Below are 27,556 nucleotides of genomic sequence, written 5' to 3' on the forward strand. Positions count from 1 at the left end.
TCACCATTCCTGTGGCCTTCACATTCCTCTTCCACATTTTGGCAGGCACTCTATTACTGTTTACCCTTCCTTTTGGCCTTGCTTCTGAGAGGTGACCACATCTTGCTGGTATCTCTGGGAAGTTTTTTTTTTTAATATAATTTTTTGTTAGAATATATTCATTTTACGGGGGGGATTCAGAGTGACAATTCCAATCAGACATATATAGTGTACATTATTTACATCACCCCTGTCGTCTGTCCCCCTCAATCCCCTCTCCACTCCACTCAAAGTAATTTCAAGAGGTTTCCCAGGTCCATTCCACATAGGTACATGAAGTCCATCAACCATATAGTGACACCTCAATCTCCTAGGAAGTTTTTATTTTTTAAGAGACAGAATCTTGCTATGTAGCCCAGGCTGGTTTTGGACTCGTGATCCTCCCTTTTTTTTTTTTTTGCACAATTTCTCCAGTTTATTAGGTACTCTATAATTTCCCCAAATATATTGCCATTCTCATCTATATTCTATTGAATTTCTTCTTTCTTATAATCTTTGTGTTATTCAAATTCTTATATACATACTTATTTAAATACCACATGCTGTAGCTCATATGTGGAATCCTGATAACTTGATCTCACAGAGGTTGAGAGTGGAGTGGTGGCTGCCAGAGGCTGGGGACAGCAGAGCAGAGTGGCTAGAGGAGTGGAAAAGGTTGGTCATGAAGTACAGCGTTACAGTTAGACAGGAGGAATAAATTCTGGTGCTTTATGGCATAGCAAGATGAGTATAAGCAACAATAATGCATTGTATGTTTCCAAATTGCTAGAAGAGGGGATTTTGAATGCATTGCCTTAAAAAACTTTTATCAATCTTCATTGAAGTTTATACGAAATTTCACATTAGAGCATGTTATTTTTTGCTAATATTTTTCTTTTCATCATCATGCATATAATTTATTCCCCCAGACACACACTGATCATTTGTTTGGCTTTCTTCATGTTTGCCTACATGATACTGTAACTCTAAATCCATTTATAACAAAGGTGAATTACTTTTCCTCTTTAATCCTGGCCTGTTTCTCCTTGCCGTTTATTTTTAAAATTATTTTATTTTTGATTTATCATACATTAATAATATGAGGGGGGTTCATTGTGATAATTCCATACATGTGTACAGTGTACCTTGAACAAGTTCACCCTCTATTATATTCCCATTGCCCCTCTGTCTCCTCCCCCCTCTTTCAAACAGTGCTTGGTGGGCTTCATTATGCTTCATACGTATATGTGCAGTGTATTCCATCCTCTTCACCCCTCAGTATTGAACTCACAATCCTCCTGCCTCTGCCTCTTCAGTGCTGGGATTCCATGCAGGCCTCTGCCCACACCATGGACCAAGCCCTTCAGTAGCTTTGTCTTTGGCAACCATTTTGGTTAGGAGCACAGGCTCCTAACAGTCAGGACAAGGTTTCCATGTTGGCTCTGCCACTTTGCTATCTGCATGACCTTAGGCAAGTGACTTTACATCCCTGAGTCTTAGTGGCCTCTCTGTAAAATGAGATTATATCTGTTGCCAAGATTATTATAAAGATTGAAGAAAATGTCTTAAGAGCTATTAAGTGCCAAATAAATATAAGGGATATTTTAATATGAAAATAGTTTAAAGTCAAGATTAAATTGGAAATAGTCATGAAATAATGCTGTAGTGGTAGAATTACAAGACTATAGGAAAAGAAAGATGTGTGTGTGTGTGTGTGCATGCAGTGTGTATGTGTGTGTTCACACACACACATATAAAAAGAATGAGAAGACACACTTCAAAATGTTACTCTAGATTATGGCTAGCTTTACGTGATAGGAAGATCATTTTTTAAGCTATGTTTTCTACATTTAGAATTTTTAGAGTGGGACTGGAACACATCTACAATTTCAAAATATTAAGAAAGAAGAATCAAGGTCTGATGATTTACTATTTGGTTAGTTACACTCTACCATATTTTAGAAACAATTTAAACCAGCATATAACATAGCAAGATAAAGCTGAAATATAAAGCAAAAGAATCAAAGGAGAAGCCACAGGTAGAAAAGATGCTATGTACTGACACTCTTAAACATTTGTAGCCAGATGTGATGGTACATGCTTGTAATCTCAGCACCTAGGATGCTGAAGCAGGAGGATAAGGACTTGGAAGACAGCCAAAAAAATGATCATGACTATCTTATTGGTTTTTTTGTGTGTGTGCATGTGTTACTGGGGATTACACCCAGGGCCTCATGCATGCTAGGCAAGTGCCCTTTTTGCTTTCATTTTGTTTTTTTTGAGATAGGGTCTTGAGACCTTTACTCATTCTGGCCTTGGACTGCAATCTTCCTGACTCTACCTCCCAAGTATCTGGGATTATGGGTGTGTACCACCATGCCCAGCTGTCTTGTGGCATTCTTTTTAAAAGAAAGAACATCCTGGGATATCCCTCAGTCATAGTTTTAATAAGTAAGATAAACTTTGCAAGAAGAAAGCAGCATTTCATAAAACAATATAATATTAAAATGATGCACAAAACGGAGAAGTTCCTGGTGTTTTCAGTGAGTTAAAGATTCTGATTATTTTATTGTTGGTACACTACAAAGTCCCAAGAAGGGCGTGGTTGGTATTAAGTACATATTTTACTTGTGTAATATTTTGCATGTTACAAATACACATTCAGTTAGTGTTAGTTTTGCTTACCTGTTTTAAATACATTGGATGGAGAGGCAAATTACAGTAAAGAAACCCAAACTGGACGTGAAGATCATGGCCTAGCTCTGTCCTAACTTCCTCCTTCAGAAATTGAGAGGCCTGGACAAGATCTAACTTTGACCTTCTATAGTGTAGTAAAGTTGTCAATGTTCCTTTCCCTTGACCCTGCCACTTGGGATCATTATAGGGTGTTAGTTGAACCATGTTATAAAACATTCATTGTGGAGTTTTATGATATTAACATAACGTAAATGTCTTTTTCACAGAGAGACCTCTCTCCCCCAAGGCCGTCAAAGGATTTGAAACAGCTCCACTTACCAAGAATTATTATACTGTGGTGAGTGTTCAGAAGATGAACAAAATTTTCTTCACTCTATGGGGAAACTTGTCATGTGTCAGATCACTGATGTATTGGGGTGACACAAAGGAAAGACTGTATAAAGTTGTATTGAAAGGTTCCATTGCTGTCTGTGTTACAATGGCACTGTTTTACTGGTAGGATTTTTACAGATGCCTGGAAGTTTTACATCCACTGTACTGAAAAATCCAAAGGCAGCACAGAGATCCAGAGCAAGGCCTATTAAACAGCAGTGGTAGTGAAATTGGTTAATATGTGGATAATAGCGTGAAATCCAGCAGTTATATGTAGTCTTACCAGATAGTAAAAGGTGAACTCCCAAGTTCCTATAATGCAATAAGTTTTAAGTGATTGTGCTCTGTGATTTTACTTTAGAATCAAGCAATCCATTATATCCTCTGGAATATTATCAACTCTTATTTTTGAGGAGAACCCAGAAAGAAGACTGTCTTTTGGCACGGAGGGAGGAATGAAATGGTTCTGGCTTGAACACAGATATGTCAAACTATATTAACTATAAATAAGGCATGTGTAATACTCAAAATAAGTTCCTGTTTGAAAAAGAAATCATATCATTCTCTTTAATCTACTCTCTGCTTTCCTTCATGTCTCCTTTCCAGACTTGGCCCAGTCACTAATGAAAAGGTCAAGTCATCATTACCTCTAAGTTGCCTTGTCTGGTAGCCTCGTGACCTGCCCCCCCACCTCTGCTGAAATACAGCTTCAGTTTTTTACCCAGTGTTCTGTATGCATTTGTACTGCATGCTCATTTCATTTTGTGCATAGATAAGGCATTTTTAATCATCTCTATACAGGTATGTGAATGGCATTTGGTTTCAAAAAATTGAATTTCACCCTTCAGTGAATTTGTTCCATAATGGTGACATAAGCAACAGGTGATATGAAAAATCAGAAAGAAACTTTATAGGTGACATAGACAATAATCACAGGGAAACTGTTTTGTCAATATTTTTCCTCTTAAATTTCTAGGTTAAACTGTATAACTCAGCAGAGTGAGACTCCCTTCTCCTTTCCTTCCTGACCATCTTATTTAGTTTCTGGGTGACCTCTGGTGATTTCATTTTTTAGGAAAGGACACAGTCGAATGACAGATGAGCATATTGCCATAGCGTCTCCTCCCTGTGGATCTGGAGTGCACCATTGCACTGCTTTGAATCTCTCTCTCTGTGTTCTGAGCATACCAATTTAAAATGTCATTGGGAGTCTGCAGACATATGTACCTCAGTGGTAGTGCACTTGCCTAGCATGCACAAAGCCCTGCTTCCATCCCCAGCACGGCGAAAATGTTGTTGGGATTATCCAACACAGAGTTACCTCTGCGATTCTTAGGGGCTTTGTATAAACCCTATATGCGTTATCTACAAACTCTGGATATACTTCACTTTGTATAACCCACCTCCTGTTGTAAAACATACATATTGTTTTTAATTCTGTGCTATCACAAATAATTCTGCAGTGAAAACATTATACACATAACTTTACCAAAATATATAAAGATCTGCGGGGTGGATTCCTAATATATTGACTTTGAAAAAAAGTAGAAGGTCTTAGGCAGCTCATGATGGCCTGCAAAAGAAATGTAGAACTCTTTTTTTTTTTTTTTGATGGTGACGGTACTGGGGTTTGAACTCAGGACCTCATGCTTTCTAGGCAGGCACTGTACCACTTGAACCACTCTTTTGGCCCCTTTTTTGTGTTGGGTATTTTTGAAATAGGGTCTCTCAAACTATTTGTCAGGGCTGGCTTCAAACTGCTGTCCTCCTGATCTCTGCCTCCTGAGTAGCTAGGGTTACAAAATTGTAGAACTTTGGCGTTCAATTGCTCAGTTATTCAGTAGAGACCAATTGGACGTACCATAACTAGATGTGGATGTGAAGAGATTGTAGTTGGGTGGTTTTTTTTAATTCATGTATCTTTGGCTTTGGATGTTTAGACAAAATTTTAGTGGTAATTAATTCAAAATATGTCCTGAGTGTTCTAGTTGTCCTTTTAATCTGTGTTGAATACCTGAGACAAAAAGATACTATTCCAGCCATAGGATTTGGAGAAATGGAAAATCAAGTTCACTGACATGAAAGGTGTCCCCATTTGATCTTATATTAACTCTTCTTCCTTCTAAGACTCATTAATTATACACATTTTCTGTTGCTAGACCTATAGGAATAGTAGTGGCTAATTTCTACTCAATGAAAACATTTTTCTGATTGTATAACCAATTATATAAATGTCATCAAAAAGACAATTATACAGAAAAAGCATAAAGAAGAAATTAAATATTACATTTAATCCTATCAGTGTATAAATTATCACTATAACATGTGAGTGAATCTCATGCTAAACTTTCTTTGATAAATGCCTATGTGTGTGCATATATAAATATATGCATAATGAGAGAGGGAAAGAAGAGAGAGAAATTGTTTTCTTCATTGGTGGTACTGGGGTTTGAACTCAGGGCCTCCTGCTTGCTAGGCAGGTACTCTACTATTTGAGCCACTCTGCCAGCCCAAGAATTTCTTATAAGGAATCGCTTCATGTGTCTGTGGATGATGAGGAATTCCATGACCTGCTATCTGAAAGCTGGAGATCTAGGAAATCCAGTGGTTAATTCAACTGGAAGGCCAAGTGGTTAAATAAGCTGAAGGCCAATGCTCTAAGATTCATTTTGAGGGTAGGAGAAGACCAATGTCCCATCTCAAGTAGTTAGGAAGAAAGCAAATTCTCTCTTCCTCTAGTTTTTTCTTCTCTTCAGGCCATCAACAATTAGATGATGCCCACCCATATTGGGGAGGTACTCTGCTTTACTCAGTCTACTGATTCAAATGGTAATCTCATCCAACCTCCCCACCACCACCCCCACACACAGAGAACCATTAGCTAAATACTGTATTTGGCCACTCTGTGATCCAGTCAAGATGATACATAAAATTAACCTTCACATCCTATAAACTTGGGCAGAATAGAGACTTGTTGCCATTTGCAAGGCTAAAGACATTCCAAAGGGATTGTTTGCCGGTTTCAGTCCCACATAGGCCTTGATGAAATTCTGGTGTCACATCGATTTTGAAGTATTCAGTTTTCCGCTGCGTCCAAGGTGGCTTTAGGCACCCAGGTTAGAATATGTCTGCCATGCGTCATGTTTTAATGTATGTGAGTGAGGCATGGCCATCCATGGCCTGGTTTTAGAATGGAAGCCTAGCATCCTTTGAGGATGTGGCAGCCCAGTGGGAGCAGTCGCTGCTCCTCACCTTGGTGACTCCATTGTCCTTAAACTTCTCTGCTGCAGGTGAAGCTTTTCTAATCCATTGAAAAACAGCCCTTTCTTTTTCTTTTTTCTCTCTTTTTAAATTTGTGAATGTTAATTGTACAAAGAGGTTTCATTGCAATATTTCCATACATTTATATAAGGTACTTTGATCAAATTCACCTCCTCTATTATACTTTCTTTTTCCCCCTTCCCATTTTTAAACAATTTTTAATGGGTTTCATTATTCTATTTTCATATGTGCATACGAAGTACTTGCGATGGCATTTGCCTGTACTTCACCCTCTCCTTTCATCCACCCACACACACATTTCCACCCCCACACACATTTCCACCCCCACACAAACAGTGCTCCTGTTTTACATTCCTGTCTTTCTTTCTCTCTTTTTTTAGGTCTAGAGTCCATATAGCATTTTATTTTTCTATAAATTTTTTCTGTTCATTGGCTTACTTTCTCCATTGTAACTTGATGTTATGTGCCAGGAAAGGTTAAAAAGTACTTTTTAAAAATGAAGGACAAGAAGGTGAAACAGGTCTCATGTGGGGAGTACCAGTGGGAGTGGGGAGAGTGAAAAGAGAAGGTGAAGGAGGGCAAATATGTTCCATGTACTTTGTATGAAAATAGAACAATGAAATCTGCTGAAATTGTTCTAAGAAGGGGGAAGGGAATGATGGAGAATGATGGAGGGAGTGAATCTAATTAAGGTACATTATAAGTACATATGTGAATGTCATGATGAATCCACTCTGTACAATAATAAAAATGTTTCTGAAAAAAGAAGAAAAAAAAGTAAAGAGCAGAAAAAGGAATGTATACAGACAGCACTTTGGTTTCAGTCCCCATGGTCCCCTTGGAAAGACAGGTGCAGAAAATGATCCGGAAGTGTAAACTGTCCTAAGATGGGCATTGGGAAGTGTGGCTGACCAAGTTTTGCATCAGTAGCTCCCAGACATCTGGTTGCCACAGCTGACGTGCCACATTAGAATCTCTGGTCATAGATCCCAGAAAACAGCAGTTTTAATGACTTTCCCTTCCTTTCCTCCACCTCTCTCCCTCAACACACCTGTGGTTTTGTTGCTCACTTCATCTAAAATTCGAGAACCAATAAAGGAAAGATTGAATGGAGGAGATAGAATTCAAGGTGTGTTTTAGAAGAAAGAACTTAGATAAACAGAGAAGAGCTGAAAGGAAATTCAGGCAAGGGAACTGTGAATACATTTCTCTAGGCACGAATGTGCACACTTGCAATGAGTCCCTGCAGGTCATAGAGTGGACCACACTCGCTTCCTCCTCCATCAAAATGCCCCTTAGAAGATGGAATTCTTTATCCTTTGCAACTATTACAACACATTGTAATAAAGCTGTCTTTTGGGCTGTCACAAATAGGCCAGGCTCCCAGTAATCATCAGATTCAGCTCTGGGGAGATGACTGACTGTCTGCAGAGCAAGAGATGCTATTTCCCTGCATCCAAGTAGGAAACAGTAACCAGTAAGGCCAATGTTATTTATTTTGTTCTAACTTTCTTCCATTTTATGTAACCTACCATAGATACCTGCAGGGCATATCATACAGAACTCACAGGCAGTAGGAAAGGTGGGCGGAAGTCTGTGGAATGTTATCTCAAAATTCCCAGGAGGTCTCCTGGGACCCTTGCTCTAGCCTTCAACCTGCTTTCCCTCATTTCTGCTCACTCTTTACCTGCTTGCTCACACCCTCAATTTTCTTTGCCTTTCTGGTGCTTTCCACCCCTTTTATCCCACCAGTCTAAATGACCTTCCATGTCTCCCCGTTGAGCTCTTCTCCAGATTCTGTTATTTTTCACCTAACTTCTTCCAGTGTGACTCCTCCACACGTCTATCCCTTCCCAGGGCTGAAGAGAGAGGAAGTGGCAGGATTTTGTGGTGTTGGTCAGTCTATGTGTTGATAATGGGGGCTAGTGCTGCTTGTTTTGTAAAAGCCAAGGACCTGGGGGTGTGAGATCAATCATTGCCCTTGAAGGTATACAGGCAGTTCCACTAGTATAGAAGTCAAATATGACACAAATGCAGGAATATATTGCCTTTTTTAATTTCAGAGGATTTTACTAACACTAACTTATTTTTCCAGTGGTACCGAAATTTGAACTCAGGGCTTTATGCTTGCTAGGCAGGCAGGTGCTCTACCATTTGAGCCATTCCACCAACCTGAGACATGAACTCATTTTTACAAGCACCACAATTATTTCAGAACTCTTACAATATAGTTTTACTTTGATTTAAGGTTTCCTGAGGCTATTACATAGTCTTCCTTTGTCACTGGACATATCTTAGAATATCACTATTTCAGGCATTGTTTATGCAATTTAACCTCTTAAAACAAGTTCTTCATATCTGTATGACTGCTTCCCTTTGGAAAACATAGTTGCAAAGATGAACTCACTTTAAAGACTTTCCAGGAAATACAGGAAATTTATTTTACTGGAAAATCCATAGCCCAGAATGGAGGTACAATGGGTTTGCACCTCTTATTCTTTGACTTTCTCGCAATCTGTTGTATTCTGTACTCAGACAAAGGTTGGTTGAGCAAAAGGCTGTTCAGATGTCCTCATGAAGACAGAGTCGGGGAGCCAAAGGCAGTGTCTGGACACAGTCTATTTTAGTAAGTTCCAATGGATTTCATCTCCGTGCAACTGTATTGCTCTGAAGCCTGCCAAACTCCTTGCCTTCTGACTCACTACTGAGGCCTTCTGTTTAGGAGCACATAGCTTCTTCTGTCTGCTTCCCTTCTTGTCCTTTCAGATTAGAGCCCTGTGGCCTGAAAAATAAAGAGCCAGTCTCCGTTCATCAGTTGGTCTTTTGAGATTGAGGAAAGCAATAAAAGTACAAGTGAATTTGGGAAAGAATCCTAGGCATTCACCCTGATGAGCACTTTTGCTAATGAAACCACAGCCTGGGCAGCTCTGTTTAATATAGTACCAATTCAGATGTGGTTTGGGGGGACATAGTTTGTTGACACAACTTGTGAACCACCTTTGCCACTTCGGTTTTGTGAAGTCAGCACCCTGCTACCCTCAAAACTTGCAAATATATGAGCTTAATGTACATTTCCATTTAACTTTTCAGAGCTCACTCAAAAGCAGGAGGAAGCATCTGCTTGTCCCCCTCACCCCTGCCTTTTGCCTGTCCCATGACAATGGTGCCAGCAGAGATGGCATTCTTAGAATGGCTGCTGCCTTGCCTAGCACATGAAGCCATTGGAGCAGGACAGTTGGCACCTTTCTTGTAAAACTTTAGCAATTTCATCTAAGAAAGCCCAGATGACAGTGGTGTTTTCATTTGTTTTGTTTGAGACAAGGTACATAGCCCAGGCTGGTCTTGAACTCTCAATTCTCCTGCCTCATCCTCCCTGGTGCTAGGGATGACAGGAATGTACCACCATGCTGGGCTCTCAGTGTTCAAAAGAAGTTGAAATAATAAGCTATTTCAATGGAGAGAGGGAGGTTGAATTTATGAACCATGGAGTTAGAGTAGTGTTTAATTGTTTTAAAATCATATTTTATGATAAATAATATCTATAAATTTTCTAAGTAAAAAATTCCTTTTAGCATTAAGGATGTAGTTCAGAGGTAGAGCGCTTGCCTAACATGTACACACCCTGGATTTCATCCCCAACACTACAAAAAAAGAAAAAGAAAAGAAGAAACCTTCAGGCAATAGCTGTTCTGTTTTGTTCTTCTTTATTTCAAGAGACATTGTAAGTCAGGTATTGTGACAGTTATAGACAACAATACTTGAAGGGAGAGTGAGGTTGGCTCATTACCAGACAAGGTCTTTTTAGAAAAATATGAACAAAAAGATCACTAGAAGATTTCATTCTCTCATGAATAATTATTAATTAAATCTCTTGTTATATACCTATTGGGATTTTCTATTTCTTTGAGAATCAGTTTTAGTTGTTTGTAACTTTCTAGAAATTTGTCCATTTCACCTAGGTATCTAGTTGACATGCAATTGTTACTAGTATTTATTTATTTATTTATTTGTGGTACTGGGGTTTGAACTCTGGGTTTCTTGCTTGCTAGGCAGGCACTGTATCGCTTGAGTCAACCTCTAGCCCTTTTTGCTCTGGTTATTTTAGAGATAAGGTCTCGTTTTTTGCCCACGCCAGCTTGGCCTGTGATCCTCCTATTTTATGCTTTCCCTTATAGCTGGGATGACATGTGCACACTACTACACTCAACTTTTTTCCACTGAGATAGAGTCTCACAAACGTTTTTGCTTGGGATGACCTGGAATTGTAATCCTTCTGATTTCAGTCTCCCCTTGTAGCTCGGAATGACAGGAGCTTACCACTGCATTCAGCTATTGGTTGAGATGGGATCTTTCAAAATTTTGCCAGGCTTGTTCTCCACCTCCTTAGTAGCTAGGATTAAAGGCATGAGCCCCTGTCAGCTGGTGGTACTGGGGTTTGACCTAGTAAGTCTTTACACTTACTAGGCAGGTGCTCTTCAGCTGAGCCATGCCTCCTGCTGTTAGGTATTTTCTTTTCTTTTCTTCTTTCTTTCTTTTTTTCGTGTGTGGTACTAGGGTTTGAACTCAGAGCCTACAACTTGAACCACTCTACCAGCCCGTTTTTGTGAAGGGTTTTTTTGAGATGAGGGTCTTGCGAACTATTTGCCCAGGCTGGCTTCAAACCACGATCCTCCTGATGTCTTCTTCCTGAGTAGCTAGGATTACAGGGATGGGCCACTGGTGCCCAGCTAGGTGTTTTCTTATATTCCTTTTCATTCCTGCAGTGTTGGTAATGATGTCCTCTCTTTTATTCCTTTTTTAGTAAGGTGAGTGTTCTCTCTTTCTCTTGGTCAATATATCTAAAGGTTTATCAATTTTGCTGGATTTTCCTGAGATCTAACTTATTTTCCTTGCTTTTCTCTATTTTTTTCTAATCTCTATCCTACCAATGTCTAAGTTTTGTTTTTCCATCTTTCTGTTCACCTGTGTTTAGTCTGCTCTTTTTCTAGTTTCTTAAGGTAGAAGGTAAGATTATTAATGTGAGATCTTTTTTCTTTTGTTAAAATACACTTTTATTTTTTACAGCAGGTTTAGGTTCACAACAAAATTGAATGGAAAGTACAGGGAATTTCCTACCACCATACATCCAACAACCTCCCCCACTATCAACATCCTGCACCCGGGTGGTGTACTTACTGCATTCAGTGAACCTACAGAGACGCATCATTATCACTTACAGTTCAGAGTTTATAGCAGGGTCCACTTTTGATTTGCATAAGCTATGGGTTTTGAGAATCATACATGACACGTATAATGGCAGATACCCACAATTACAGGATCATACATAATTGAGTATTTTATGATTCCATTCTCTCTCCATTCTTATCATATAGCTAAGTTATATGGTAATTAAATTATAATTAAAAACTTTTTAACAGTTGTCTTAGATTTTGCAATATAAATTTACAACCAATCCAAGTTCATTTTCAAATAACACTATACAGAGGTATACACTATATTAATAGTGCAAGCACCTTGTCATAACGAAGTAGTCCTAATTCCTTCCTCCCGTGCTTTGTATCATTGATGTCATTCATTTCACTTACACATAGGCATCAGTAAGTTACATGTGTACACACACAATCGAGTACATTGCTGCCGTTATTTTGACTAAATTATGTTAGCTCAGTTAAGAATAAAAGCAAAAGCTCTTATTTTGCCTTCACTTATTCCTTCTTTAATATTCTTTTCTTCTTTATACAACTCCACATTTCTGACCTGTATCATTTTCCTTCTCCATGAAGAACTTCTCTCTCCTTTTTTTTTTGGTGGTACTAGAGTTTGAACTTAGAGCCTTGCACTTGCTAGGCAGGTACTCTACCATTGAGCCACATCTCCAGCTCTGTTTTTTGAAAGGAAAGGTTTCTTTTGGCTCATGGTTTCGGAAGTTTCAGTCCATGTCTCTGGCTTGGTTGCTTCTGGGTCAGTGGTAAGGCAGAGCATCATGGTGGCTGGAGTATATGGCAGAGGCTGCTGGTCTCATGGTGGACAGAAGGCAGAGGCTCAAGGACTTCTTTTTACATTTCTTACAAAGCAGGCTGACTGGTGACAATTTCCCCTAGTTTTTGTTTGTCTAAGAAAATCTTTACTTCTGTTTCACTTTTTTTTTTTTTTGCAATAGGGTTTGAACTCAGGGCTTTGTAGTTGCTGAGCAGGTGGTTTATCACTGGAGCCATGACACTAGCCACTTTTTAAAAAAAAATTTTTATTAGCATGAATTAATTGGATCAAATTCACACCATGTATATTACTCCCCCTTTTAAACACTTTATAGTGGGTTTCATTATGCTATTTTCCCATATATATATATTATAAAAGTACTTCAATCACTTTTTAAAATTAACTAATTTATTTATTTCATTTTCTTTGAGATAGTCTCACTATGTAGCCTAGGCTAGTCTCAAACTTACCTCGTGCCTCAGCCTCCTGACTGCTGGGATATTAGGCATGTGCCACTGTGACCGGTTTTAATCACTTTGGAATAATAATTTCACAAGATACAGAACTCGTAGTTGGTGGGTTTTTTCAAGATCTTGAATATTTTGCTATTCTTACTTGCATGTCTTTGACTAGATGAAGGAGTTCCATTTGATTTCTCAGAAACCATGCAAGGAAAAAGAGAGTGCAGTGAAACATTTAAAACGTTGAAGGGAGCGGGGGCAGGGGGGAGAAATGACCCAAACGTTGTATGCACATATGAATAAAAGAAAAATAAATAAAAAGAAAAATAAAATGTTGAATCCCCTCTACCCCCACCAAGCTTGAATTCTGTGTATCCTGTGAAATCATTATTTTGGTATACCTTTTGCAGGTATACCGCAGTTCTTAGATATTCCATTCTGGGTTTTTTTCCCAGTCTTCTTTCTGGTTTTGTTGGTGTTAAGTCATTTTTCTTGGAATATCCTCAAACTCAAGGATTCTTTCCTCAATTGTGTTTAGTCTATAATTGAGCCCATCACAGACATTCTTTGTTTCTGTTAGTGTTCTTGATCTCAGGCACTTATTTTTGATTATTTCTTAGAATTTGTGTCTCTCTGCTTGCAACCCATGTGTTTTTGCATGTTATCTACTTTCTTTTTTAGAATACTTAGCATATTAATCATAGTTGTTTTAGAATCTTTGATCTTTTGTGTGTGTGTGTGTGTGTGTGTGTGTGTGTGTGTGTGGCACTGGGGTTTGAACTTAGGGCTTCATGCTTGCTAAGCAGATCTTTTTACCACTTGAGTCACTCCACCGGGGTTTTTTTTTGTGTGTGTGTGTGTGATGGGATTTTTCGAGATAAGATCTCACTATTTACCTGGGCTGACTTCAAACCGAGATCCTACTGATCTCTGCCCTCTGAGTAGCTAGGATTACAGGTGTGAGCCATGGGTGCCTGGCCTTGTCTGATCATTTTTAACATTCCTGTGATATGTGACTTTGGTTCTGATGCTTGTCATATTTTGTTGGAAGCCTGACACAATGTACTAGGTAAAAGGAGGTACGGAATGTGGCAGCAAGGTGTGGAGACAGGGAAACACCCTATTTTCTTAGATTACGTTTTAGTTTTTGGTGAGCCTGGGCCTCCGGCCTGTAAACTTCACCAATGCTTCTCAGGGGCCATTTGTAAGTGATACAGGATGGCTGGAGGGGGCTGGAGTTGGGAATTCCTTTCCTCCACATGGAAGGCTGGAGCTGACTAGACCTGAGTATTTTCTCTTTTCCATGTCAGTTAGGCTCTCATAAAACTCCATAATGTTATCAGATTATGTGTTGATAAAATAGTTTCTCCTCATTAAGAACAGAATGTTCTGGTATAATTTGGTTACCACAATGCTCTGGAGTAGTAATGGCTACTTTTCTCCTCCCTTGCCTAAAACATGAAAATATTTCCTCTGTTCTTCACTGGGACAACCTGGTAGGCCTTCTGGAGGTAAAACTCACAAAAGTGTGTGTGTGTTCCCCTAAACTTGGGTCTGCTGGAGTTCCCAGAGTTGTCCATACCGACCCCCCCCAGCAATTTGTCAATTGTAGTTTAGGTTTTCCTACCCTGGTCGTGCTTGCTGTGCAGGTTTCTTGTGGGTTTCTGGTCTGGTAAGGTGTAATTCTCTTTGTCAGCCTATCTCTCCACCTTTTGGAATAGCAGTAGTTTTCTGTAATCTCACTTCTCTGGCAAATGTAAGAAAAGTAGTTTGCTGTTTTTTTTTTTTTTTACTTTGTCTAGATATTCACTTCTTATTAAGATGGAGTAAGAACTCCCAAGCTCCTTGCATGCTGGGCTGGAAATCAGAAGTCCTCTTTCTTTTATTCAATATGGGTTTTACAGCTATAATGTTTTCTTTCTTTCTTTTTTTTTTTTTGGTGGGATTGGACTTTGAACTCAGGGCTTCTCTCTCACTTGCAAAGCAGGCATTCTACCACTTGAGCCATACTTCCAGTCCATTTTGCTCTGGTTATTTTAGAGATGGGGTCTCATGAACTATTTGCCCAGGCTGACCTCAAACCAGTCCTCCCAATCTCAGCCTCCCAAGTAGCTAGGATTACACGCATGAGCCACCGGTAGGCCATGTTTTTGTTTTTTTAATCATGGCTTTAACTGCATTCCATGAGTTTTTGTATATTGTGTTTAATTTTCATTCTTCTCAAAGTAGTTTTTGATGTCTTTTGTTGTGCTTGGACTTTCTATAGGGGATAACATTCCTATTTCGTTACTGGATTAATTTCAGAGAATATTAGGGCCTTTGGACCTCTGGATTTACAATTTATTTATTTATTATTTATTTTTGAGACAGGGTTGAGACCCTGTCTGTAACCCAGGCTGGCCTGAAACTCACCACATAGCCCAGGATGGTCTTGAATCGATGTTCCTGCCCCAACCTTCTGAGTGCTGGATTTCCAGTTTGACAGAATAGTTTCTGAGGAGTAGACGAACTGAAAGTAGACAAAAGTGACTGGGTGTTGTGGCTGCAACTGAACCCTTAGCTCTTGAAGCCACCCTGTGGCTTGTGGCCTTGTATGTTGGTGATTCTCAAGTGGGCCGATATTGCCCTTCAGGTGACATTTGGTAATGTCTGGATACATTTTTGGTTATCATAACCGGGATGTGGGATGGAGCTACTGGTATATGGTGGGTAGAAGACAGGGATGCTGCTAACCTTCCCATAATGCACAGGGCAGCCCCTCACAACCAAAACTTTTCTGATCTGAAAAGTCAGAAGTGCTGCTACTGAGAGACACTGTTTCAGCCTCTTACACTCGTCATACTGTTTCCCATTCACCCAACACCTACCTGCACAGCCTCTCACTCCCTCTTCACAATGGTCCCTAAGGTAGCAGAAATGTCACAATCTGAGATGAGATGAGTTAAGCCTTGAAACTGAAACAATCTGTCAGGTGGTAGCAGAGTCAGGACTACCACCCTTCAGTCCAGTTGTTTCCCAGTAAGCCACAGTTATCCAGGCCTCCACTTGCTTCACCACTCCACCTTTCAAAAGCAGATCATCATGCATTGCCTTGTGAGTACAGTCACCCTCTGGTGTCTTCAAGGAGTTGGCTCCTGCGAATACAAAAATCTGTGGCTGTTCATGTCCCATATATACAGTGGTGTGGTATTTGCATAGAACCTGGCACTTCCTCTCATATATTGTAAAATTTTAGGTTACCTATAGTAACTAATACAATGTGCATGCCATGTTTAAACTTGCCATATCATATTATTTAGGGAATAATGACAAGAAAAAAGTCTGTATATGTTCAGTACAAATGCAATTTAAAAAATTTTTTCAATCTGTGGTTAGTTGAACTCTGTGGATGTGGAAATCCATGGATCCAGAACCCAGCTGATGTGGAACCCACAGATCCCGAGTGCTACTGTTTGTGTCTGGTATTTTAGTAGACAAATATGCTTCTCCTAACCATGACTGCTTTAATTGGCCTTATAGTCACCTAGTTGATGTCTCCCTTGGCAAATAGAGTGGAAACTCCCAGTGGGCAGCATGCATTTTGCACAGAGTAGGCACTCAGTAAATTTTTCTTGACTAAATGAGAAGATCTGAAGGAATATATATCAAAATATTAACTTGGTCATATATGAGAGCTTGAAATAAAGGTTGTATGTGTCTCTAAAACAGGCTGGGCAATGGGGTGTGACCCTAGAATGGACAGGAGGAGAGATTGTAGGACCATAAATTGATTGTTGTGCCTAAGTAATTTTGTGGTATCAGTTAAGTACTGTATTATTTCCCTTGTTAAGTTCCTCATAGTCTATTTGAATTGCCTGTGTGAGCATCTTTTTCCTTTGTTAAAAGATCAGTTTAACCTAGCTTAACAACTCACTGTATTCTCACATTTTTCCCCTAAAGGTCTTCCCAGAAATATAAACAAAAGTGTTTTGTGATGTTGGATATCACAGTTATCCTTAAATTCTCCTGATACTGAGTCTCTATGGCTTAAGATACCTGGTCTCAAGTTTCTCTTTTATAAAATGGGAATGATATTCTTTTGCTAACTGAGACCGTTCCTGAGGAGAGAATTATTAAAGCACACGAAAGCATTTTTTCCTAGTAATTTGTTTAAAAGATCTAAAGATATACTTGACCTTGGCTTCTTTTGACAATGACTGTACCTTGACCTTTGTTTTTTCACAGGTGTTACAAAACATCTTGGATAATGAAAAAGAATATGCTAAGGAACTTCAGTCTCTTCTTGTCACTTACTTAAGACCCCTGCAGTCCAATAACAAGTAAGATTTTCATTGTAAATCCCTAGTCAAATAAAGCTGGATAATGTTGAAGTGTGGCGTCACTACTCTTATGTCACTGAATAATTGATTTTCTCCTTTAGAAGAATTTCCACAGATCACAGGTTGCCAAGAACATGGTCAGGGCAACAAAAATTATGCAAGATGTTGCTTTTGGAAAGCTTAGCTTGCTTTGTGGGGAAGGAATGAGTGGGTCTAAATTTCTGCCTGTTACAATTTTTATTTTGTATTTTTCTTATCACTTCTCCATTTAAAATTTTGACTTAAATTTAATTGACACACAATAATTGTCCATATTTGTGGGGTAGAGTGTGATATTTCAATACATGTGTACAATGTGTAATGATCAGATTACAGTAACTGTTACATCATTTTCAAATGTTTATCATTGCTTTGTATTGGGAGCATTGATTACAGTAACTGTTACATCATTTTCAAATGTTTATCATTGCTTTGTATTGGGAGCATTCAAAATTCTCCCTAGCATCTATTTTGAGATATACAGTTTACTGTCATCATCCATAGATACCTTACTGTGCTCTAGAGCGTTAGAAGTTATTTCTCCTAACCAGCTGCCTCCTTGGGCCTGTTTACTATCCTCTCTCCATCCCTCCACCCCCTACTTCCTGTCCAGACTCTGCTAACCACTATTCTCTATTTCTATGATGTCAACTCTTTAGCTTCCACGTATCTTGTATATTTTAAAGTGATGTGTCTGGTTTTACCATGCGGAAAATGGACTCCCGGGTGCTTTTCTTCAGAAAGCACATAAATTGGAAATTCTCATGCTCGCTCTGAACTTTGCTTGCCAGGGCAGAACCTCTTTTCCATGCTCTGAGGGTGGAAAGAGTGTGGCATTTTTGTGAATGTTCATACAAACAATTCAAACCCGTATTTCACTCAGGCAAAAAAATGAGATATTAAAGGGTTTTTGAGAACAAAATGTTCAAAACTGATTTTGGTCTTAGAAATATGAAGTGCTGGTCTAAAGCTTGACTTGATAAATTGAGTTTTCACAAAAGAAAAATGTCAACTATTCATTTTTAACATAGTTAACAAATAGTGACTTACTGCATTTATTTGTTGTTTTAGTTGATTACATTTCATTAGAGGTCACGGTCTGTAAGTGAAACAGAAAATTTAGCAGTTAGCCCATGTAAATGGAGGACAAAAGCCTCCCTTTTTATCTTAATAAGAGCCAACTTTTGCTGGACAGTTGCCTAACCTATCAATTTCAGGCTTAAATGAGTTTAATCTATTTCACCATTTTTCTCCTTTATCCAAATCATGTTTGTTTAGGCACAATGTCTTGCTGAATTTCTGCCTTATTCTCATGGCACTATGGGAATCTTTTTTCAGTATGAAAGGATTTCGTATTCCTGTTATAAGGATTTGAATAGGATCAACAACAAAGTGTTTTGTTATTATGATGTGAAATATGAAGTGTTTAGTGAATCATGGTTGGGTTGTATCTCAGTCCGTCTTTGGGTCTAGCGTCTGGGAGGAATGTCTATCTCCAATGAATAGCTAAGAAGCTAAATATCAGAGAGGTTTACTGCCTTGCCTATCACATAGCTAGTAAGTGGCTACAGTCACCATGTCTCTTGCCACTAAGTGAAATGTGCCATATGCTTTTTGGTGGTGACAGAGGACAAGGAAACAAGTGATATCCTGGGAAAGGAGATGAGATATTTCAAATGAGGGGGAGACTGATTAGCAATCAAGAAACAGTGAGAGGGAAGAAAGGAAAAGAGGCTGGCAGAGGTGAGAGACCTGAGTCAGACCTGCATGCCCCACACCACTTTCCATTACTTCTCACTGTCTCGTCAGCCTCAGAATCATTTGAGCAAACTAGATTGTCTGGTTGGGAAGGGACCAGAAATGCCCCGTCAGGTTTAAGTGAGCTCCTGACTCAGGTTGTCACTGCTATGACAGAGCAGCAACCAGGGAAGCTGGCTGGCCAGCAGTTTCGCTTTTGATACCCATCACAGGGGTTTTCCAGCTTGTGGTCCAGGGGGCATTGTAGCAGGGGAACTGGGAGCTTTTTATACTCTAGGGGTTAATGGTAGTGTTTGTTTGAGTCTTGCCTCTTTTATTAGTCAGCAAAAGTATTCTCTTGGAAACAATCCCCTGGGATTATATATCCTTAAGGAGAAAGACTATGTGGCAGACACTGGTCTTTCAAGGAGTTTCTCCCACAAGGTGGTTAAGGCCGTGGTTTCGGAGCTAGAATGTTTTGGTTTAATTCCTTTCTTTGCCGATCACTGGCTTTGAGACTTTTGATTACACATTTGCTTACCCTCTCTGTGCCTGGATCTTCTCACTTATAAAATGGAGACAGCAATAGTCCTTACCTTGTGGGATTATTGTAAGTTTAAAATGAGTTCTTATTTGTAAAGGGTTTGCATAAGCGTTCAGCACTTGTTTAGCTCTTGTTCTTGTTTCACTTACTGTTTGGTGTGGGAAGCATGAATAAGAAGATTCTTTGTGCAAAGGCCCTGGATCAAAGTGTTCATTTTGTCTTTATTTGACTTCGGTCTACTCCAAAAACAAACAAATAACCAAAAAATCAGTACTATTGTCTTCCCTCCTACTTCCTTTTGTGAAGATTTCTTTTACTTGGCATATAGCATTTTAGTTCTCAAGAAAACTAATTTAAGCTGATTTTGCTACTGTTTTCTGTTCATTATTTGAGCATGTGTGTCTTTCAATTACTTTTCCAGGTTCTGTACAAGATGGTGCCCTAGACTTTTTACATTTATTCTTAGCTATGATGTATTTTATCTATTTAAATAGTATTTATTAAGCACTTGTTATTTCTTCCTCATGGCTTTGTAGAATGAATGCCTAAATGCCCTCTTAGGACCACTAATTTGCTTTAAGATCATTATTCATCTATATATATTATATAAAAATTATATATATATATATAATTTTTTTGTGTGTGACTTGGGGTTTGGACTCAGGGCTTTGCGCTTGCAAGGTGGCACTCTATTGCTTGAGCCACACCTCCAGTCCCATTACTCATATTATAGAAAAGGAAAAGCAAGGAAAGAAATTTAAGAAGGTTGCCTAAGACCATAGAGTTGTAAATTGAAAAGCAAAAGCTAAAAATATAGGGATTGTTTCCCTCATATTTGCCAGATGTTAGGATACCATCAGCCAATTAGACCTCAGATAAGGTATCTAAAGCCATCCTTAAGTTCTATTAACTGAAACTGCATGAATTTTTTTGTTTGGCTTTTTTCAGTCTGAGTACTGTGGAGTTTACATCTTTACTGGGAAACTTCGAGGAAGTATGTACATTTCAACAGACACTCTGCCAAGCCTTGGAAGAATGTTCAAAGTAAGTGTGGCATGTTTCTTAGCATGGGCAGGGCCGTTGTCTGGGGATTGTTTGCTTTTTAACCATTGCCTTAGATAAGAGCACTTGATATTTCTGCATTTGCTACGATTTTGACAGTCCCAGAGCAATACAGAGAATAGACACTAGGTGGTGGTATTCTCAATGTCAAATCACAAATGTACATCAGGCCTTGTGTCTAGAAAATTATATCCAACTTTAACTAAAAATCACATAAATTAACTGCTTCTTGTCACTATGAGTTATATAAAGTCTTAATTCACCACAGATGACAGCTGTGACATTGATTACTTTCTTTTGTACGTAACAAATTATATGGAAAAGTCATTCAGATTATTCTCTCTCTCTCTCTCTCTCTCTCTCTCTCTCTCTCTCTCTCTCTCTCTCTCTCGTTGTGCTAGGAATTGAATCCAGGCCTTTGTGCATTCTAAGCAGGGTCTTTACCACTGAGCTACACCCCCAGCTTCACTTTGCTCTCTCTTTTAATCACTCCTGGTGTTGTGTCTATTACATTAAGAGTTGAAACACATAGTAAGTGGGGGAAGGAAAAGTATAGGTCTGTGTGAGCTACAAGATGTTTTTGATGGCTAGTGATTGCTGAAGCATTCAACATTATATTACAGTTAACTGGAATGTTCATCTGGCAATATACTTCTGTTGCAAGATTAATTTTCCAACAGAGAAATTGGAGGTGATTGCCTGTTTCTTGAGATTTACAGGACACAGTTGGTTGTCCAGGGTGGAAGAGGGAGTGATCCCACAATATAGAGGCCCGAGGAGACTTCAAATGCCAGTAGCGATGTAGATGACAAATATGCAAAGATGTTCAGTAAATGGGAAGAGCAGGTTACAAATTGGATTAATAATCTTCATGTTTTCCATTTTAGAGAGGAACGTAAAGACAAAAACTCATGACCATGCCGAAATTGTTATAGTAGATACCACTGCATACTGTGATTCTGAGTAATTTTTTTTCTTCTTTATGTTCTTCTGATTTTTCTATAAATGAAAATTGGCATCTTGTAACTTAAAAATTAATTAAAAAAATTGTGAGGCCACCCTGTCCAGCAATCACCAGGCCAACCATACTACAGTAATATTCTTTCGTGGTATGACACTTTTGGATTCAATTAGTTTTGCCTCTATTTGAACTTCATATAAATTAGCTAAGACTATTTTTAGTGTGTCAAGGTAAATTTGAATATAATCATCTTAAAAGCAAACAAACAACAACCCTACCATGAAGTCCAAGTAAGTATCTGACCCTAAGAATTAGAGGTACGTTTGATGGCTAGAGTTGAAATCAGTGGTCAGAAATCTGCATTTCACAAATAAAATATTTCTAATATAGTTTAAAAATCTGTCAGGACATTCTGAAGGTTTACATGCCACAAGGCTTAATTAAAATTATTTTCTTTTACCTCCTGGTTTCTATTTCACATTCTGTTTTTCATCTGGTTTTGCTTACAGGTTTCCAGAAAACCAACACAAAGTAGGAGGCTGTCTACTAAGTCTTATGCCTCATTTTAAATCTATGTACCTGGCTTACTGTGCAAACCATCCTTCAGCTGTAAATGTACTCACTCAGCACAGGTAAATCCTTAACATCTTCCCGATATCTCTGAATCGACTTTTGAGTATTCCTGCTCTTGATGTCAGAAATTAATTTATTGTTTCATGGTTTGATCATCCATTAATCCAACAAATAATTTACTGAGCACCTACTATGTGCAAGTTCCTGTATTAGTTGATAGGGATACGGTAGTAAACAAGCAAGGGAGGGCCCCTCTCCCCATGGAGCATTGAATCTTGAGGGAAATACAAATATTAAACACTGAGAACATCTACTACAAAATGGGTGATAAAGGATGCTGGGAGACTATGCAACGTGGCATCATCTTAGTGGGGTGAAGGGTAGGAGAAGGACTAGAAAAGGCTTTCCTCTAGCAAAATTCTGTTTCGATCCAAGGAGTTAGCCCTCTCTGCCTCAGTAAATGTTTTTGTCATAAATATTAATGCATGTTATTTGTACATATTAATGGGTTTCACTGTGACGTTTCCAAACATGCATGTATCACTCTTTGGTGTTATCTGCCCATCTAAATAACTTCTCTTGCTTCCGTTCTTCCCCATTCCTCCAGCTTTCATACCCTTCTCTAGTAGTCCCTCTACTACTTTCAAGTTTTCTTTTTTTTAATTCTAGCTTCCACATATGAGAGAAAACATGTGATGCTTGTCTTTCTGTGTTTGACTTATTTCACTTTAACATGATGACTTCTAGTTCCATCTGTTTTCCTGCAAACATGATTTCCTTCTTCTTTATGTTTGAATAATACTCCATTGTGTATATAGACCATATTTTATTTATCCATTTATCGGTTGATGGGCACCTAGACTGACTCCATATCTGGCTACTGTGAACAGTGCTGTGATAAGCATGGGTGTGCAGATATCTCTATTGCATGCTTACTTATATTCCTTTGGTTATATGCCCATCCTTGCCAGCATTTGCTGTTTGTTTTCTTGATGGTAGCCATTCTGACTGAAGTGAGAAGGAATCACAGTATAGTTTTGATTTGCATTTTCTTGATGGCTAAAGATGTTGAACATTTTTTCCCATAAACGTATTGGTCATTTGTGCTTCTTTTGAGAAGTGTGTGTTCAGATAATTTGCCAATTTATTGGTCAGATTATTTGTTCTTTTGTTGTTAAGTTTTTAGTTCCTTATTTATTCTGGATATTAGTTCTCTGTTAGATGAAAGGCTGTCTCTTTGCTCTGATTGTTTCTTTTGCTGTGCAGAAGCTGTTTAATTTGCTGTAATCCCGTATGTGAATTCTTGCTTTTATTCCCTGTTCAGGAAATAAAATCTTATTCAGGAAATCACTGCCCATGCCAGTATCTTGAATTGTTTACCCTATGTTTCCTCTAGAAGTTTCAAAGTGTCTACTAAGGTCTCTGATTTGATACCACTTTGAGGTGATTTTTGTACAGAATGAGAGATAGGGATCTAGTTTCAATCTTCTCTGTGTGGATGTTCACCAGTTGCTGAAGATGCTGTCTTTTCTCCAGTACATGTTTTTGGTTCCTGTGTTAAGAATCAGTTGCCTATAGATGCGTGGGTTTATTTCAGGGTCCTCCATCCTATTTCACTGGCCCATGTGTCTGTTTTTTTGTTTGTTTGTTGCCAAAACCATGCTGTTCTGTATTATCTCTTGAAGACAGGTATTGTGATACCTGCAGCATTGCTCCTTTTGTTCAGGATTGCTTTCACTATCTGGGGTCTTTTTGCTTTCATATGAACTTTAGAATCGCATTTTCTAGTTTTGTGGGAATTGCCTTGCATCTGTACATTGCTTTTGGTGGTATCACCATTCTAACAGCATTAATTCTCCCAGTCTGCTAGCACGGGAGGCCTTTATTATGTTGAGGTACAATTCTTTTACACATATCTTCATCAGGGCTTTTGTCATAAAGGGATGCTGAATTTTACCAAAGACTTTTTTCATCATCTACCAAGATGATTGTGTGTTTTTAATCTTAATTCTGTTTATGTATTATATTGTGTTTATTGACTTGTGTATGTTGAACCATCCTTGCATCCCTGAAATGAAATCAACTTTATTGACCTTTTTAATATGTTGTTGAATTTGATCTATAAGTATTTTATTGAGAATTTTTATCTGTGCTCATTAAGGATCTTTGGCCTATGATTTTCTTTTTGTTCTTGTGTCCTTATTAAAGTAACGCTGGCTTCATAGAATGAGTTTGGAAGTGTTCCTTCCCTTTCTATTTTATGGAAAAGTTTGAGGAACATTGGTGTCAGTTCTTTAAAACTTTGGTAGAATTCAGCAGCAAATCCCTCAAGTCCTGGATTTTTCTTTTGTTAGGAGAGTTTTTATTATTTCTTCAATCTTATTGATTGTTATTGATTTGCTTAGTTTTTTATGTCCTTTTGATTCAATTTTGGTAGGTCATATGTGTCTTAATAAAATTTTGACATACATTTTATCCATGAAGAACAATCTAAATGCAAATTTAAGGAATTATGATAAAATGAGCACCCAGAAGCCCACCACCCAGCTTAAGCTGCAGAATGTTACTTCATTTTTATATAACAGTTTTATTGAGGAATAATTCACAATCTATACAATTTAGCCATTTGAAGCATACAGTGAATTGATTTTTATAATGTTCACAAAATTGTGCAACTATGACCATAATCAATTTTAGAACATTTTCATCACTCCCAACAAACCCATACCCATTGGCAGTCACTTCCAACTTACCCCTCAACCCCAACAGCTAGAGTTAATCATATTAACATACGTTGTCACTATGGATTTGCTTATACTGGACATTTAAAGTAGGCCTTTTGTGCTTGCCTTCTTTCACTCAACATGTTTTCAAGTTTCATGTATATTGTAGCAGGTATCAATATATCATTTTTAAATTGCTAAATAATGTTCCATTGTGTGGATACTACATGTTGTTCTTCCATTCACCAGTTGATGGATTGTGAATAGTGCTGTGCAAGTGTTGGTGTGAACATCCGCTTTCATTTCTCTTGGGTAGATGTCTAAGAGTGGAATTGCTGGATCATGTGCTTATTCTATGTTTTACCTTTAGAGGAACTGGCAGACTGTTTTCCAAACTGACTGGATCAATTTATTTTCCCACTAGCATTGTAGGAGATTTCCCATTTTCCCCACCATTTGTTATTGTCAGCCTTTTTGATTACATCCATACTGGTGGATGTGAAGCGGTTTCTCACTGTGATACTGAGTTTCACTTTCCTAATGAATGGTTTTGTTGGGCATCTTTTCTGGGCTTATTGGAAATTACATATCTTCATTTGGAAAAATATTCAGATCATTTTTCTATTTTTATGTTTTTATTATTAAATTTATTTTAACTGATAGATAAAAACATAAAGGTTATATGTATTTACAGGGTACCAGGGAATATTTTTATGCATGTATATAATATGTAATGTTTAAATCAGGTTAAACATACCCATCTCCTGAAACATTTATCATTTCTTTACTGTGAAAACTTTCAAAATCCTTTCTCTTAGCTTTTTAATTTTTAAATCTATTTTCATTTTTTTGGTGGGACTTGGGTTTGAACTCAGGGCTTCACATTTGCAAAGCAGGCACTCTTCCACTTGCACCACACTTCCAGTCCATTTTGCTCTGGTTATTTTGGAGATGAGGTCTCATGAACTATTTGCCCAGGCTGGCTTTGAACTGAGATCTTCCTGATCTCAGCCTCCCAAGTAACTAGGATTAGAGGCATGAGCCCCCAGTGCCCAACTCTTCTAGCTTTTTAAAATATATAGTATATTCTTTTTTGTTGTACATTATTATTGTACTGGGGGCACATTGTGACATTTACAAAAGTTCTTACACTATATCATAGTTGAAGTCACCCGTTCCATCACCCTCCTTTATTCTTATCAATAATCATCGTACTGTACAATAGCACACCAGAAATTCTTGCTCCTATGTAACTGTATTCATGGGTCAACGTTTTCCCATCACTCCCTCCCTGATATTTTCCCTAGTCTCAGGTAACCAGCATTCTGCTCTCAACTTCTGTGAGGTTAAATTTTTTAGATTTCTCATATGAGTCAAATCACCTGATACTTTTCTTTCTGTACCCGTTCCATCCATATCGTCAGAAATGGTAAGATTTCATTCTTTTACATGGCTGACTAGTGTTCCATTGTATATATGTACCATATTCTCTTTATCCCTTAATTGATGGGCATTCAAGTTCTTCCCATATCTTGACTGTTGTGAATAGTGCTGCAGGACACATGGCAGTGCAGATGAGTCTTCGATATACTGATTTCATTTCGCTTGGAGAAATACCCATAGTGGGCTTGCTGGATCATATGGGAATTAAAGTTTTAATATTTTGAGAGACCATCATATGTTTTCTATAATGGTTGGACTAATTTACATTCCCAACAACAGTGTGCAAGTGTTTCCTTTCACCACACGCTCCACACCAATACTTGTTATTTGTTGACCTTTTCATTGTAGCCATTCTCATTGGAATGAACTGATACCTCCTTGTGATTTTTATTTAAATCTCCCTGATTAGTAGTGATGTTGAACATTTTCTCCATAGATCTGTTGACCATTTTTATGTCTTATTTCAGAAATGTCTATTTATGTTATTTTTTGTGTGTGTGGTGGTACCGGGGAGATTGAATTCAAAGCCTTGTGCTTACTAGGCAAGCACTCTGCCACTTGAGCCACTATTCCAGCCCTTTTCTTGTTGGTTATTTTTTAAATAGGGTCTCACTTTATTCCCTGACTGGCCTGGACCAGTTGTGCTTCCCTGCATAGCTGGGATGACAGGCACATGCCACTGTTCCCACCCATTGGTTGAGATGGGGTCTTATGAACGTTTTTGCCTGGGTTGACCTCCAATGGCAATCTTCCTGATCTCAGCTTTTCAAGTAGCTAGGATTATAGGCTTGAGCCACTGGCACCCAGCCAGTTGTTCATTTTTTAATCAGGCAATTTGTTGTTTTGCTATTAGGTTTTTGGAGTTTCTTATGTAGTCTGGATGTTAACCTCTTGTCAGATGTGTATTGTGAAAGTATTTTCTCCCATTTTCTAGTTTGTCTCTTCATTCTGTTGATCGTTTTCTTTACTGTGAAGAAGATTTTTAGTTTGATGAAATCCCATTTCTCTATTTTTTTGTTTCGTTTTGTTTTTGGAGGTACTGAGGATGAGTTCAGGGCCTCATACTTACTTACCAGGGAGACACTCTACCTATTGAGCCACTCCACCAGCCCTATTTTTGCTTTGTGTGTGTGTGTGTGTGTGTGTGTGTGCGTATACGTTTTGAGGGTTTTATCCAAGCAATGATCACCCATTCCAATGTCCGGAATCATTTCCTGTATGCTTCTTCTAGTACTCTCATAGCTCTAGGTCTTACATTTAAGTCAACAATCCATTTTGAGCGATTTTTGTAACTGGTCTATAGGGGTCTATCTCTCAGAATAATAGATTATTCTGTGTGGATACCC

General features: G+C 38.4%; 1 protein-coding gene across 5 annotated transcripts in view; it reads left to right on the forward strand.

The window, feature by feature from the left end:
• The window catches only part of Arhgef6 (Rac/Cdc42 guanine nucleotide exchange factor 6), a 100,922-nt gene that overhangs the window by 38,924 nt on the left and 34,442 nt on the right, over positions 1–27,556 (forward strand). For all 5 annotated transcript variants that reach the window (XM_074063807.1, XM_074063805.1, XM_074063808.1 and 2 more), the window contains 4 exons: positions 2,982–3,052; positions 17,034–17,128; positions 20,397–20,492; positions 21,981–22,103. In XM_074063807.1, coding sequence (XP_073919908.1) covers positions 2,982–3,052; positions 17,034–17,128; positions 20,397–20,492; positions 21,981–22,103 — 385 coding nt within the window. The remainder of the gene's footprint in view (positions 1–2,981; positions 3,053–17,033; positions 17,129–20,396; positions 20,493–21,980; positions 22,104–27,556) is intronic.

Source organism: Castor canadensis, chromosome X (assembly GCF_047511655.1).
Source record: "Castor canadensis chromosome X, mCasCan1.hap1v2, whole genome shotgun sequence".
Classification (NCBI taxonomy): domain Eukaryota; kingdom Metazoa; phylum Chordata; class Mammalia; order Rodentia; family Castoridae; genus Castor; species Castor canadensis.